The sequence below is a fragment of the Salmo salar genome, chromosome ssa13 (assembly GCF_905237065.1).
Source record: "Salmo salar chromosome ssa13, Ssal_v3.1, whole genome shotgun sequence".
NCBI lineage: Eukaryota > Metazoa > Chordata > Actinopteri > Salmoniformes > Salmonidae > Salmo > Salmo salar.
Window position 1 is genome coordinate 108,679,304 of NC_059454.1, and position 16,222 is coordinate 108,695,525.

The following is a 16,222-nucleotide window of genomic DNA, read 5'->3' on the forward strand; positions in this document are numbered from 1 at the left end:
AATGACCTGCTATACATGGAGAACACAGTCTAATGACCTGATATACATGGAGAACACAGTCCAGTGACCTGATATACATGGAGAACACAGTCTAATGACCTGCTATACATGGAGAACACAGTCCAGTGACCTGATATACATGAAGAACACAGTCTAATGACCTGCTATACATGGAGAACACAGTCTAATGAAATGCTTATTTGCAGGTTCCACTCTCGACAGTCCAATGAAATTCTTACTTACAGGTTGACCTCTCGACAGGTTGACCTCGCGACAGCTTTGTCTCTCGACAGGTTGACCTCTCGACAGGTTGACCCCCTAGACAGCTTTGTCTCTCGACAGGTTGACCCCCTAGACAATACAGCAACTATAGAAGAAAGAGTCATGCAAAAAAATGTAATTAAAAGTCAATGACATAATGAGTAATTTAAGCTAACGGTGAGTTATGTGAGTCTGTCTGTGGAGTTTTGGGGGGTTCTGCCTATTGTTCTGTTTCTGACCGTGTTCCTACGGTCGTGTCGTCCTGTATCAGGCGTGGGTCCGGACACGTCAGACGAGACGCTCCTCTCGGCCATCGCCAGCGCCCTCCACATGAGCTCCTCCCCCATCACGGGCCAGACGACCTCGGCTGCAGAGAAGAACCCGGCTATCTGGCTGAACACGTCGCAGCCCCTCTGTAAGGCCTTCATCGTCACCGACCAGGACATCCGGTAAGAACCTGGCAGGGTGGCTGTGTTTCGGGGTCGTCAGTGAACTGTCTTAATGCTTTTTTTTGTTATGCCTTTATGTGCATAATAACGGTGCACTGTGCACGTCTCTGCTCTGAGCTGCTGCGGTATTGATCTGCTGTGGTATTGATCTGCTGTGGTATTGATCTGCTGTGGTATTGATCTGCAGTGGTATTGATCTGTTGTGGTATTGATCTGCTGTGGTATTGATCTGCAGTGGTATTGATCTGCAGTGGTATTGATCTGCAGTGGTATTGATCTGCTGTGGTATTGATCTGCTGTGGTATTGATCTGCTGTGGTATTGATCTGCTGTGGTATTGATCTGCTGTGGTATTGATCTGCTGTGGTATTGATCTGCTGTGGTATTGATCTGCTGTGGTATTGATCTGCAGCGGTATTGATCTGTTGTGGTATTGATCTGCTGTGGTATTGATCTGCAGTGGTATTGATCTGTTGTGGTATTGATCTGCTGTGGTATTGATCTGTTGTGGTATTGATCTGCAGTGGTATTGATCTGTTGTGGTATTGATCTGTTGTGGTATTGATCTGCAGTGGTATTGATCTGTTGTGGTATTGATCTGCAGTGGTATTGATCTGCTGTGGTATTGATCTGCAGTGGTATTGATCTGCTGTGGTATTGATCTGCTGTGGTATTGATCTGTTGTGGTATTGATCTGCAGTGGTATTGATCTGCAGCGGTATTGATCTGTTGTGGTATTGATCTGCTGTGAGCTGTGGTATTGATCTGCTGCGGTATTGATCTGCTGTGAGCTGTGGTATTGATCTGCTGCGGTATTGATCTGCTGCGGTATTGATCTGCTGCGGTATTGATCTGCTGTGAGCTGTGGTATTGATCTGCTGCGGTATTGATCTGCTGCGGTATTGATCTGCTGTGGTATTGATCTGCTGCGGTATTGATCTGCTGTAAGCTGTGGTATTGATCTGCTGCGGTATTGATCTGCTGTGAGCTGTGGTATTGATCTGCTGCGGTATTGATCTGCTGTGAGCTGTGGTATTGATCTGCTGTGGTATTGATCTGCTGCGGTATTGATCTGCTGCGGTATTGATCTGCTGCGGTATTGATCTGCTGCGGTATTGATCTGTTGTGGTATTGATCTGCTGTGGTATTGATCTGCAGTGGTATTGATCTGTTGTGGTATTGATCTGCAGTGGTATTGATCTGCTGTGGTATTGATCTGTTGTGGTATTGATCTGCTGTGAGCTGCGGTATTGATCTGCTGCGGTATTGATCTGCTGTGAGCTGTGGTATTGATCTGCTGCGGTATTGATCTGCTGCGGTATTGATCTGCTGTGGTATTGATCTGCTGCGGTATTGATCTGCTGCGGTATTGATCTGCTGTAAGCTGTGGTATTGAGAAAGGAAGGCTCAGAAAATTGTTAAAGACTCCAACCACCCGAGCGACAGACTGTTCTCTCGCCTTCCGCATGGCAAGTGGAAACGCAGCATCCAATTTGACATCAACAGGCTCCTGAACAGCTTCTATCCCCAAGCCATAAGACGGCTAAATACTGGAGTTAACTAAATAGCTAACTACATGGCTACATGGACTATCTAAGTTGACCCTTCTTTTTTTTATTAGTGTTTCATTGTTGTCTCTATGCTCACTGACAGGACCCTACACACTGTCACAGGACCCTACACACTGTCACAGGGCCCTACACACTGTCACAGGGCCCTACACACTGTCACAGGGCCCTACACACTGTCACAGGGCCCTACACACTGTCACAGGGCCCTACACACTGTCACAGGACCCTACACACTGTCGCAGGGCCCTACACACTGTCGCAGGGCCCTACACACTGTCACAGGACCCTACACACTGTCACAGGGCCCTACACACTGTCACAGGGCCCTACACACTGTCACAGGGCCCTACACACTGTCACAGGGCCCTACACACTGTCACAGGGCCCTACACACTGTCACAGGGCCCTACACACTGTCACCGGGCCCTACACACTGTCACAGGGCCCTACACACTGTCACAGGGCCCTACATACTGTCACAGGGCCCTACACACTGTCACAGGGCCCTACACACTGTCACAGGACCCTACACACTGTCACAGGGCCCTACACACTGTCACAGGGCCCTACACACTGTCACAGGGCCCTACACACTGTCACAGGGCCCTACACACTGTCACAGGGCCCTACAGACTGTCACAGGGCCCTACATACTGTCACAGGGCCCTACACACTGTCACAGGGCCCTACAGACTGTCACAGGGCCCTACATACTGTCACAGGGCCCTACACACTGTCACAGGGCCCTACACACTGTCACAGGACCCTACACACAGGGCCCACTGTCACAGAACCCTACACACTGTCACAGGGCCCTACACACTGTCACAGAACCCTACACACTGTCACAGGGCCCTACACACTGTCACAGGGCCCTACACACTGTCACAGGACCCTACACACTGTCACAGGACCCTACACACTGTCACAGGACCCTACACACTGTCACAGGACCCTACACACTGTCACAGGGCCCTACACACTGTCACAGAACCCTACACACAGGGCCCTACACACTGTCACAGGACCCTACACACTGTCACAGGACCCTACACACTGTCACAGGACCCTACACACAGGGCCCTACACACTGTCACAGAACCCTACACACTGTCACAGGGCCCTACACACTGTCACAGGGCCCTACACACTGTCACAGGGCCCTACACACTGTCACAGGGCCCTACAGACTGTCACAGGGCCCTACATACTGTCACAGGGCCCTACACACTGTCACAGGGCCCTACACACTGTCACAGGGCCCTACACACTGTCACAGGGCCCTACACACTGTCACAGGGCCCTACAGACTGTCACAGGGCCCTACATACTGTCACAGGGCCCTACACACTGTCACAGGGCCCTACACACTGTCACAGGACCCTACACACAGGGCCCACTGTCACAGAACCCTACACACTGTCACAGGGCCCTACACACTGTCACAGAACCCTACACACTGTCACAGGGCCCTACACACTGTCACAGGGCCCTACACACTGTCACAGGACCCTACACACTGTCACAGGACCCTACACACTGTCACAGGACCCTACACACTGTCACAGGACCCTACACACTGTCACAGGGCCCTACACACTGTCACAGAACCCTACACACAGGGCCCTACACACTGTCACAGGACCCTACACACTGTCACAGGACCCTACACACAGGGCCCTACACACTGTCACAGAACCCTACACACTGTCACAGAACCCTACACACTGTCACAGGGCCCTACACACTGTCACAGGGCCCTACACACTGTCACAGGGCCCTACAGACTGTCACAGGGCCCTACATACTGTCACAGGATCCTACACACTGTCACAGAACCCTACACACTGTCACAGAACCCTACACACTGTCACAGGGCCCAACACACTGTCACAGAACCCTACACACTGTCACAGGGCCCTACACACTGTCACAGGGCCCTACACACTGTCACAGGGCCCTACACACTGTCACAGGGCCCTACACACTGTCACAGGGCCCTACACACTGTCACAGGGCCCTACACACTGTCACAGGGCCCTACATACTGTCACAGGGCCCTACACACTGTCACAGGGCCCTACACACTGTCACAGGACCCTACACACTGTCACAGGGCCCTACACACTGTCACAGGGCCCTACACACTGTCACAGGGCCCTACACACTGTCACAGGGCCCTACACACTGTCACAGGGCCCTACAGACTGTCACAGGGCCCTACATACTGTCACAGGGCCCTACACACTGTCACAGGGCCCTACACACTGTCACAGGGCCCTACACACTGTCACAGGGCCCTACAGACTGTCACAGGGCCCTACATACTGTCACAGGGCCCTACACACTGTCACAGGGCCCTACACACTGTCACAGGACCCTACACACAGGGCCCACTGTCACAGAACCCTACACACTGTCACAGGGCCCTACACACTGTCACAGAACCCTACACACTGTCACAGGGCCCTACACACTGTCACAGGGCCCTACACACTGTCACAGGACCCTACACACTGTCACAGGACCCTACACACTGTCACAGGACCCTACACACTGTCACAGGACCCTACACACTGTCACAGGGCCCTACACACTGTCACAGAACCCTACACACAGGGCCCTACACACTGTCACAGGACCCTACACACTGTCACAGGACCCTACACACTGTCACAGGACCCTACACACTGTCACAGGACCCTACACACAGGGCCCTACACACTGTCACAGAACCCTACACACTGTCACAGAACCCTACACACTGTCACAGGGCCCTACACACTGTCACAGGGCCCTACACACTGTCACAGGGCCCTACAGACTGTCACAGGGCCCTACACACTGTCACAGGACCCTACACACTGTCACAGGATCCTACACACTGTCACAGAACCCTACACACTGTCACAGAACCCTACACACTGTCACAGGGCCCTACACACTGTCACAGAACCCTACACACTGTCACAGGGCCCTACACACTGTCACAGGACCCTACACACTGTCACAGGACCCTACACACTGTCACAGGACCCTACACACTGTCACAGGGCCCTACACACTGTCACAGGACCCTACACACTGTCACAGGACCCTACACACTGCCACAGGGCCCTACACACTGTCACAGGGCCCTACACACTGTCACAGGGCCCTACACACTGTCACAGGACCCTACACACTGTCACAGGACCCTACACACTGTCACAGGGCCCTACACACTGTCACAGGGCCCTACACACGGTCACAGGGCCCTACACACTATTCGTCCGTCGGATTGCCAGAGAATGTGTTTCGACTGCTCCCGGAGTCCAGTGGCGGTGAGCTTTACACCACTCCAGCTGACTCTTGGCATTGCGCATGGTGATCTTAGCCTTGTGTGCGGCTGCTCGGCCATGGAAACCCATTTCATGAATCTCCAGACGAACAGTTCTTGTGCTGACGTTGCCTCCAGAGGCTGTTTGGAACTTGTTGGTATCCTGTGATGGTGTCACGTTGAAAGTCACTGACCTCTTCAGTAAGGCCATTCTACTGACAATGTTTGTCTATGGAGATTGCATGGGTGTGTTCTCGATTGTATACCTCTGTCAGCAACGGGAGTGGCTGAAATAGGCTAATCCACTAATTTGAAAGGGGGTCCACATACTTTGGTATATATAGTGTATCTACATATCTACCTCCATCAGTCCAGTATTCCTGTCCCCTTCCCCCTATACATATCTACCTCCATCACTCCAGTATCCCTGTCCCCTTCCCCCTATACATATCTACCTCCATCACTCCAGTATCCCTGTCCCCTTCCCCCTATACATATCTACCTCCATCACTCCAGTATCCCTGTCTCCTTCCCCCTATACATATCTACCTCCATCACTCCAGTATCCCTGTCCCCTTCCCCTATACATATCTACCTCCATCACTCCAGTATCCCTGTCCCCTTCCCCTATACATATCTACCTCCATCACTCCAGTATCCCTGTCCCTTCCCCTATACATATCTACCTCCATCACTCCAGTATCCCTGTCCCCTTCCCCTATACATATCTACCTCCATCACTCCAGTATCCCTGTCTCCTTCCCCCTATACATATCTACCTCCATCACTCCAGTATCCCTGTCCCCTTCCCCCTATACATATCTACCTCCATCACTCCAGTATCCCTGTCTCCTTCCCCCTATCCATATCTACCTCCATCACTCCAGTATCCCTGTCCCCTTCCCCTATACATATCTACCTCCATCCCTCCAGTATCCCTGTCTCCTTCCCCCTATACATATCTACCTCCATCACTCCAGTATCCCTGTCTCCTTCCCCTATACATATCTACCTCCATCACTCCAGTATCCCTGTCCCTTCCCCTATACATATCTACCTCCATCACTCCAGTATCCCTGTCCCCTTCCCCTATACATATCTACCTCCATCACTCCAGTATCCCTGTCTCCTTCCCCTATACATATCTACCTCCATCACTCCAGTATCCCTGTCTCCTTCCCCCTATACATATCTACCTCCATCACTCCAGTATCCCTGTCCCCTTCCCCCTATACATATCTACCTCCATCACTCCAGTATCCCTGTCTCCTTCCCCCTATACATATCTACCTCCATCACTCCAGTATCCCTGTCCCCTTCCCCCTATACATATCTACCTCCATCACTCCAGTATCCCTGTCTCCTTCCCCCTATACATATCTACCTCCATCACTCCAGTATCCCTGTCCCCTTCCCCCTATACATATCTACCTCCATCACTCCAGTATCCCTGTCTCCTTCCCCCTATACATATCTACCTCCATCACTCCAGTATCCCTGTCCCCTTCCCCCTATACATATCTACCTCCATCACTCCAGTATCCCTGTCTCCTTCCCCTATACATATCTACCTCCATCACTCCAGTATCCCTGTCCCCTTCCCCCTATACATATCTACCTCCATCACTCCAGTATCCCTGTCTCCTTCCCCTATACATATCTACCTCCATCACTCCAGTATCCCTGTCCCCTATACATATCTACCTCCATCACTCCAGTATCCCTGTCTCCTTCCCCCTATACATATCTACCTCCATCACTCCAGTATCCCTGTCTCCTTCCCCCTATACATATCTACCTCCATCAGTCCAGTATCCCTGTCCCCTTCCCCCTATACATATCTACCTCCATCACTCCAGTATCCCTGTCCCCTTCCCCCTATACATATCTACCTCCATCACTCCAGTATCCCTGTCCCCTTCCCCTATACATATCTACCTCCATCCCTCCAGTATCCCTGTCACCTTCCCCCTATACATATCTACCTCCATCACTCCAGTATCCCTGTCCCCATCCCCCTATACATATCTACCTCCATCACTCCAGTATCCCTGTCCCCTTCCCCCTATACATATCTACCTCCATCACTCCAGTATCCCTGTCTCCTTCCCCCTATACATATCTACCTCCATCACTCCAGTATCCCTGTCTCCTTCCCCCTATACATATCTACCTCCATCACTCCAGTATCCCTGTTCCCTTCCCCTATACATATCTACCTCCATCACTCCAGTATCCCTGTCTCCTTCCCCTATACATATCTACCTCCATCACTCCAGTATCCCTTTCTCCTTCCCCCTATACATATCTACCTCCATCACTCCAGTATCCCTGTCACCTTCCCCCTATACATATCTACCTCCATCACTCCAGTATCCCTGTTCCCTTCCCCCCTATACATATCTACCTCCATCACTCCAGTATCCCTGTCTCCTTCCCCCTATACATATCTACCTCCATCACTCCAGTATCCCTGTCCCCTTCCCCTATACATATCTACCTCCATCAGTCCAGTATCCCTGGCCCCTTCCCCCTATACATATCTACCTCCATCACTCCAGTATCCCTGTCTCCTTCCCCCTATACATATCTACCTCCATCACTCCAGTATCCCTGTCTCCTTCCCCCTATACATATCTACCTCCATCACTCCAGTATCCCTGTCCCTTCCCCCTATACATATCTACCTCCATCAGTCCAGTATCCCTGTCCCCTTCCCCTATGCATATCTACCTCCATCACTCCAGTATCCCTGTCTCCTTCCCCTATACATATCTACCTCCATCACTCCAGTATCCCTGTCTCCTTCCCCCTATACATATCTACCTCCATCACTCCAGTATCCCTGTCCCCTTCCCCCTATACATATCTACCTCCATCAGTCCAGTATCCCTGTCCCCTTCCCCCTTTACATATCTACCTCCATCACTCCAGTATCCCTGTCCCCTTCCCCCTATACATATCTACCTCCATCACTCCAGTATCCCTGTCTCCTTCCCCCTATACATATCTACCTCCATCACTCCAGTATCCCTGTCTCCTTCCCCTATACATATCTACCTCCATCACTCCAGTATCCCTGTCTCCTTCCCCCTATACATATCTACCTCCATCACTCCAGTATCCCTGTCCCCTTCCCCCTATACATATCTACCTCCATCACTCCAGTATCCCTGTCCCCTTCCCCCTATACATATCTACCTCCATCAGTCCAGTATCCCTGTCCCCTTCCCCTATACATATCTACCTCCATCACTCCAGTATCCCTGTCCCCTTCCCCCTATACATATCTACCTCCATCACTCCAGTATCTCTGTCCCCTTCCCCTATACATATCTACCTCCATCACTCCAGTATCCCTGTCTCCTTCCCCCTATACATATCTACCTCCATCACTCCAGTATCCCTGTCCCCTTCCCCCCTATACATATCTACCTCCATCACTCCAGTATCCCTGTCCCCTTCCCCTATACATATCTACCTCCATCACTCCAGTATCCCTGTCTCCTTCCCCCTATACATATCTACCTCCATCACTCCAGTATCCCTGTCTCCTTCCCCCCTATACATATCTACCTCCATCACTCCAGTATCCCTGTCTCCTTCCCCCCTATACATATCTACCTCCATCACTCCAGTATCCCTGTCCCTTCCCCTATACATATCTACCTCCATCACTCCAGTATCCCTGTCTCCTTCCCCCTATACATATCTACCTCCATCACTCCAGTATCCCTGTCCCCTATACATATCTACCTCCATCACTCCAGTATCCCTGTCTCCTTCCCCCTATACATATCTACCTCCATCACTCCAGTATCCCTGTCTCCTTCCCCCTATACATATCTACCTCCATCAGTCCAGTATCCCTGTCCCCTTCCCCCTATACATATCTACCTCCATCACTCCAGTATCCCTGTCCCCTTCCCCTATACATATCTACCTCCATCACTCCAGTATCCCTGTCCCCTTCCCCTATACATATCTACCTCCATCCCTCCAGTATCCCTGTCACCTTCCCCCTATACATATCTACCTCCATCACTCCAGTATCCCTGTCCCCATCCCCCTATACATATCTACCTCCATCACTCCAGTATCCCTGTCCCCTTCCCCCTATACATATCTACCTCCATCACTCCAGTATCCCTGTCTCCTTCCCCCTATACATATCTACCTCCATCACTCCAGTATCCCTGTCTCCTTCCCCCTATACATATCTACCTCCATCACTCCAGTATCCCTGTTCCCTTCCCCCTATACATATCTACCTCCATCACTCCAGTATCCCTGTCTCCTTCCCCCTATACATATCTACCTCCATCACTCCAGTATCCCTTTCTCCTTCCCCCTATACATATCTACCTCCATCACTCCAGTATCCCTGTCCCCTTCCCCCTATACATATCTACCTCCATCACTCCAGTATCCCTGTCTCCTTCCCCCTATACATATCTACCTCCATCACTCCAGTATCCCTGTCTCCTTCCCCCTATACATATCTACCTCCATCACTCCAGTATCCCTGTCCCCTTCCCCTATACATATCTACCTCCATCAGTCCAGTATCCCTGCCCCTTCCCCCTATACATATCTACCTCCATCACTCCAGTATCCCTGTCTCCTTCCCCCTATACATATCTACCTCCATCACTCCAGTATCCCTGTCTCCTTCCCCCTATACATATCTACCTCCATCACTCCAGTATCCCTGTCCCCTTCCCCTATACATATCTACCTCCATCAGTCCAGTATCCCTGTCCCCTTCCCCTATGCATATCTACCTCCATCACTCCAGTATCCCTGTCTCCTTCCCCCTATACATATCTACCTCCATCACTCCAGTATCCCTGTCTCCTTCCCCCTATACATATCTACCTCCATCACTCCAGTATCCCTGTCCCCTTCCCCCTATACATATCTACCTCCATCACTCCAGTATCCCTGTCCCCTTCCCCTTTACATATCTACCTCCATCACTCCAGTATCCCTGTCCCTTCCCCCTATACATATCTACCTCCATCACTCCAGTATCCCTGTCTCCTTCCCCCTATACATATCTACCTCCATCACTCCAGTATCCCTGTCCCCTTCCCCTATACATATCTACCTCCATCACTCCAGTATCCCTGTCTCCTTCCCCCTATACATATCTACCTCCATCACTCCAGTATCCCTGTCCCCTTCCCCCTATACATATCTACCTCCATCACTCCAGTATCCCTGTCCCCTTCCCCCTATACATATCTACCTCCATCAGTCCAGTATCCCTGTCCCCTTCCCCCTATACATATCTACCTCCATCACTCCAGTATCCCTGTCCCTTCCCCCCTATACATATCTACCTCCATCACTCCAGTATCTCTGTCCCCTTCCCCCTATACATATCTACCTCCATCACTCCAGTATCCCTGTCTCCTTCCCCCTATACATATCTACCTCCATCACTCCAGTATCCCTGTCCCCTTCCCCCTATACATATCTACCTCCATCACTCCAGTATCCCTGTCCCCTTCCCCCTATACATATCTACCTCCATCACTCCAGTATCCCTGTCTCCTTCCCCTATACATATCTACCTCCATCACTCCAGTATCCCTGTCTCCTTCCCCTATACATATCTACCTCCATCACTCCAGTATCCCTGTCTCCTTCCCCTATACATATCTACCTCCATCACTCCAGTATCCCTGTCCCCTTCCCCCCTATACATATCTACCTCCATCACTCCAGTATCCCTGACCCCTTCCCCCCTATACATATCTACCTCCATCACTCCAGTATCCCTGTCCCTTCCCCCTATACATATCTACCTCCACCACTCCAGTATCCCTGTCTCCTTCCCCCCTATACATATCTACCTCCATCACTCCAGTATCCCTGTCCCCTTCCCCTATACATATCTACCTCCATCACTCCAGTATCCCTGTCCCCTTCCCCTATACATATCTACCTCCATCACTCCAGTATCCCTGGCCCCTTCCCCTATACATATCTACCTCCATCACTCCAGTATCCCTGTCCCCTTCCCCCTATACATATCTACCTCCATCACTCCAGTATCCCTGTCCCCCCCTATACATATCTACCTCCATCACTCCAGTATCCCTGTCCCCTTCCCCCTATACATATCTACCTCCATCACTCCAGTATCCCTGTCTCCTTCCCCTATACATATCTACCTCCATCACTCCAGTATCCCTGACCCCTTCCCCTATACATATCTACCTCCATCACTCCAGTATCCCTGTCCCCTTCCCCCTATACATATCTACCTCCACCACTCCAGTATCCCTGTCTCCTTCCCCCTATACATATCTACCTCCATCACTCCAGTATCCCTGTCCCCTTCCCCCTATACATATCTACCTCCATCACTCCAGTATCCCTGTCCCCTTCCCCCTATACATATCTACCTCCATCACTCCAGTATCCCTGTCCCCTTCCCCCTATACATATCTACCTCCATCACTCCAGTATCCCTGTCCCCTTCCCCCTATACATATCTACCTCCATCACTCCAGTATCCCTGTCCCCCTATACATATCTACCTCCATCACTCCAGTATCCCTGTCCCCTTCCCCCTATACATATCTACCTCCATCACTCCAGTATCCCTGTCTCCTTCCCCCTATACATATCTACCTCCATCACTCCAGTATCCCTGTCCCTTGTCCCCTATACATATCTACCTCCATCACTCCAGTATCCCTGTCCCCTTCCCCCTATACATATCTACCTCCATCCCTCCAGTATCCCTGTCCCCTTCCCCCTATACATATCTACCTCCATCACTCCAGTATCCCTGTCCCCTTCCCCCTATACATATCTACCTCCATCACTCCAGTATCCCTGTCCCTCTATACATATCTACCTCCATCACTCCAGTATCCCTGTCTCCTTCCCCTATACATATCTACCTCCATCACTCCAGTATCCCTGTCTCCTTCCCCCTATACATATCTACCTCCATCACTCCAGTATCCCTGTCTCCTTCCCCCTATACATATCTACCTCCATCACTCCAGTATCCCTGTCCCCTTCCCCCTATACATATCTACCTCCATCACTCCAGTATCCCTGTCCCCTTCCCCTATACATATCTACCTCCATCACTCCAGTATCCCTGTCCCCTTCCCCTATACATATCTACCTCCATCACTCCAGTATCCCTGTCCCCTTCCCCTATACATATCTACCTCCATCACTCCAGTATCCCTGTCCCCTTCCCCCTATACATATCTACCTCCATCACTCCAGTATCCCTGTCCCCTTCCCCTATACATATCTACCTCCATCACTCCAGTATCCCTGTCTCCTTCCCCCTATACATATCTACCTCCATCACTCCAGTATCCCTGTCCCCTTCCCCCTATACATATCTACCTCCATCACTCCAGTATCCCTGTCCCCTTCCCCCTATACATATCTACCTCCATCACTCCAGTATCCCTCTCCCCTGTCCCCTATACATATCTACCTCCATCACTCCAGTATCCCTGTCCCCTTCCCCTATACATATCTACCTCCATCACTCCAGTATCCCTGTCTCCTTCCCCCTATACATATCTACCTCCATCACTCCAGTATCCCTGTCCCTTCCCCTATACATATCTACCTCCATCACTCCAGTATCCCTGTCCCTCCATACATATCTACCTCCATCACTCCAGTATCCCTGTCTCCTTCCCCTATACATATCTACCTCCATCACTCCAGTATCCCTGTCCCCCTATACATATCTACCTCCATCACTCCAGTATCCCTGTCCCCTGTCCCCTATACATATCTACCTCCATCACTCCAGTATCCCTGTCCCCTTCCCCCTATACATATCTACCTCCATCACTCCAGTATCCCTGTCCCCTTCCCCTATACATATCTACCTCCTTCACTCCAGTATCCCTGTCCCTTCCCCCTATACATATCTACCTCATCACTCCAGTATCCCTGTCTCCTTCCCCTATACATATCTACCTCCATCACTCCAGTATCCCTGTCTCCTTCCCCCTATACATATCTACCTCCATCACTCCAGTATCCCTGTCTCCTTCCCCCTATACATATCTACCTCCATCACTCCAGTATCCCTGTCCCCTGTCCCCTATACATATCTACCTCCATCACTCCAGTATCCCTGTCCCTTCCCCTATACATATCTACCTCCATCCCTCCAGTATCCCTGTCCCCTTCCCCCTATACATATCTACCTCCATCACTCCAGTATCCCTGTCCCCTTCCCCCCTATACATATCTACCTCCATCACTCCAGTATCCCTGTCCCCTTCCCCCTATACATATCTACCTCCATCCCTCCAGTATCCCTGTCCCCTTCCCCCTATACATATCTACCTCCATCACTCCAGTATCCCTGTCCCCTTCCCCTATACATATCTACCTCCATCACTCCAGTATCCCTGTCCCTTCCCCCTATACATATCTACCTCCATCACTCCAGTATCCCTGTCCCCTTCCCCCTATACATATCTACCTCCATCACTCCAGTATCCCTGTCCCCTTCCCCTATACATATCTACCTCCATCACTCCAGTATCCCTGTCTCCTTCCCCCTATACATATCTACCTCCATCACTCCAGTATCCCTGTCTCCTTCCCCTATACATATCTACCTCCATCACTCCAGTATCCCTGTCCCCTTCCCCTATACATATCTACCTCTATCACTCCAGTATCCCTGTCCCTCCCATACATATCTACCTCCATCACTCCAGTATCCCTGTCTCCTTCCCCTATACATATCTACCTCCATCACTCCAGTATCCCTGTCTCCTTCCCCCTATACATATCTACCTCCATCACTCCAGTATCCCTGTCTCCTTCCCCTATACATATCTACCTCCATCACTCCAGTATCCCTGTCTCCTTCCCCCTATACATATCTACCTCCATCACTCCAGTATCCCTGTCTCCTTCCCCCTATACATATCTACCTCCATCACTCCAGTATCCCTGTCCCCCTATACATATCTACCTCCATCACTCCAGTATCCCTGTCCCCTTCCCCCTATACATATCTACCTCCATCACTCCAGTATCCCTGTCCCTTCCCCCTATACATATCTACCTCCATCACTCCAGTATCCCTGTCTCCTTCCCCCTATACATATCTACCTCCATCACTCCAGTATCCCTGTCTCCTTCCCCCTATACATATCTACCTCCATCACTCCAGTATCCCTGTCCCCTTCCCCCTATACATATCTACCTCCATCACTCCAGTATCCCTGTCCCCCCCTATACATATCTACCTCCATCACTCCAGTATCCCTGTCTCCTTCCCCCTATACATATCTACCTCCATCACTCCAGTATCCCTGTCTCCTTCCCCCCTATACATATCTACCTCCATCACTCCAGTATCCCTGTCTCCTTCCCCCTATACATATCTACCTCCATCACTCCAGTATCCCTGTCCCCTTCCCCCTATACATATCTACCTCCATCACTCCAGTATCGCTGTCCCCTTCCCCCTATACATATCTACCTCCATCACTCCAGTATCTCTGTCCCCTTCCCCCTATACATATCTACCTCCATCACTCCAGTATCCCTGTCCCCTTCCCCCTATACATATCTACCTCCATCACTCCAGTATCCCTGTCCCTCCCCCTATACATATCTACCTCCATCACTCCAGTATCCCTGTCTCCTTCCCCCTATACATATCTACCTCCATCACTCCAGTATCCCTGTCCCCTTCCCCCTATACATATCTACCTCCATCACTCCAGTATCCCTGTCCCCTTCCCCTATACATATCTACCTCCATCACTCCAGTATCCCTGTCCCCTTCCCCTATACATATCTACCTCCATCACTCCAGTATCCCTGTCCCCTTCCCCCTATACATATCTACCTCCATCACTCCAGTATCCCTGTCTCCTTCCCCTATACATATCTACCTCCATCACTCCAGTATCCCTGTCCCCTTCCCCTATACATATCTACCTCCATCACTCCAGTATCCCTGTCCCTTCCCCCTATACATATCTACCTCCATCACTCCAGTATCCCTGTCTCCTTCCCCCCTATACATATCTACCTCCATCACTCCAGTATCCCTGTCCCCTTCCCCTATACATATCTACCTCCATCACTCCAGTATCCCTGTCCCCTTCCCCTATACATATCTACCTCCATCACTCCAGTATCCCTGTCCCCTTCCCCCTATACATATCTACCTCCATCACTCCAGTATCCCTGTCTCCTTCCCCCTATACATATCTACCTCCATCACTCCAGTATCCCTGTCCCCTTCCCCCTATACATATCTACCTCCATCACTCCAGTATCCCTGTCCCCTTTCCCCTATACATATCTACCTCCATCACTCCAGTATCCCTGTCCCCTGTCCCCTATACATATCTACCTCCATCACTCCAGTATCCCTGTCCCCTTCCCCCTATACATATCTACCTCCATCACTCCAGTATCCCTGTCTCCTTCCCCCTATACATATCTACCTCCATCACTCCAGTATCTCTGTCCCCTTCCCCCTATACATATCTACCTCCATCCCTCCAGTATCTCTGTCCCCTATACATATCTACCTCCATCACTCCAGTATCCCTGTCTCCTTCCCCCTATACATATCTACCTCCA

General features: G+C 50.8%; 1 protein-coding gene across 1 annotated transcript in view; it reads left to right on the top strand.

The window, feature by feature from the left end:
• Window positions 1-16,222, top strand: part of LOC106568552 (methyl-CpG-binding domain protein 2) — a 118,724-nt gene that overhangs the window by 72,450 nt on the left and 30,052 nt on the right. Inside the window, exon 5 of the mRNA XM_045692658.1 lies at window positions 533-710. Coding sequence (XP_045548614.1) covers window positions 533-710 — 178 coding nt within the window. The remainder of the gene's footprint in view (window positions 1-532; window positions 711-16,222) is intronic.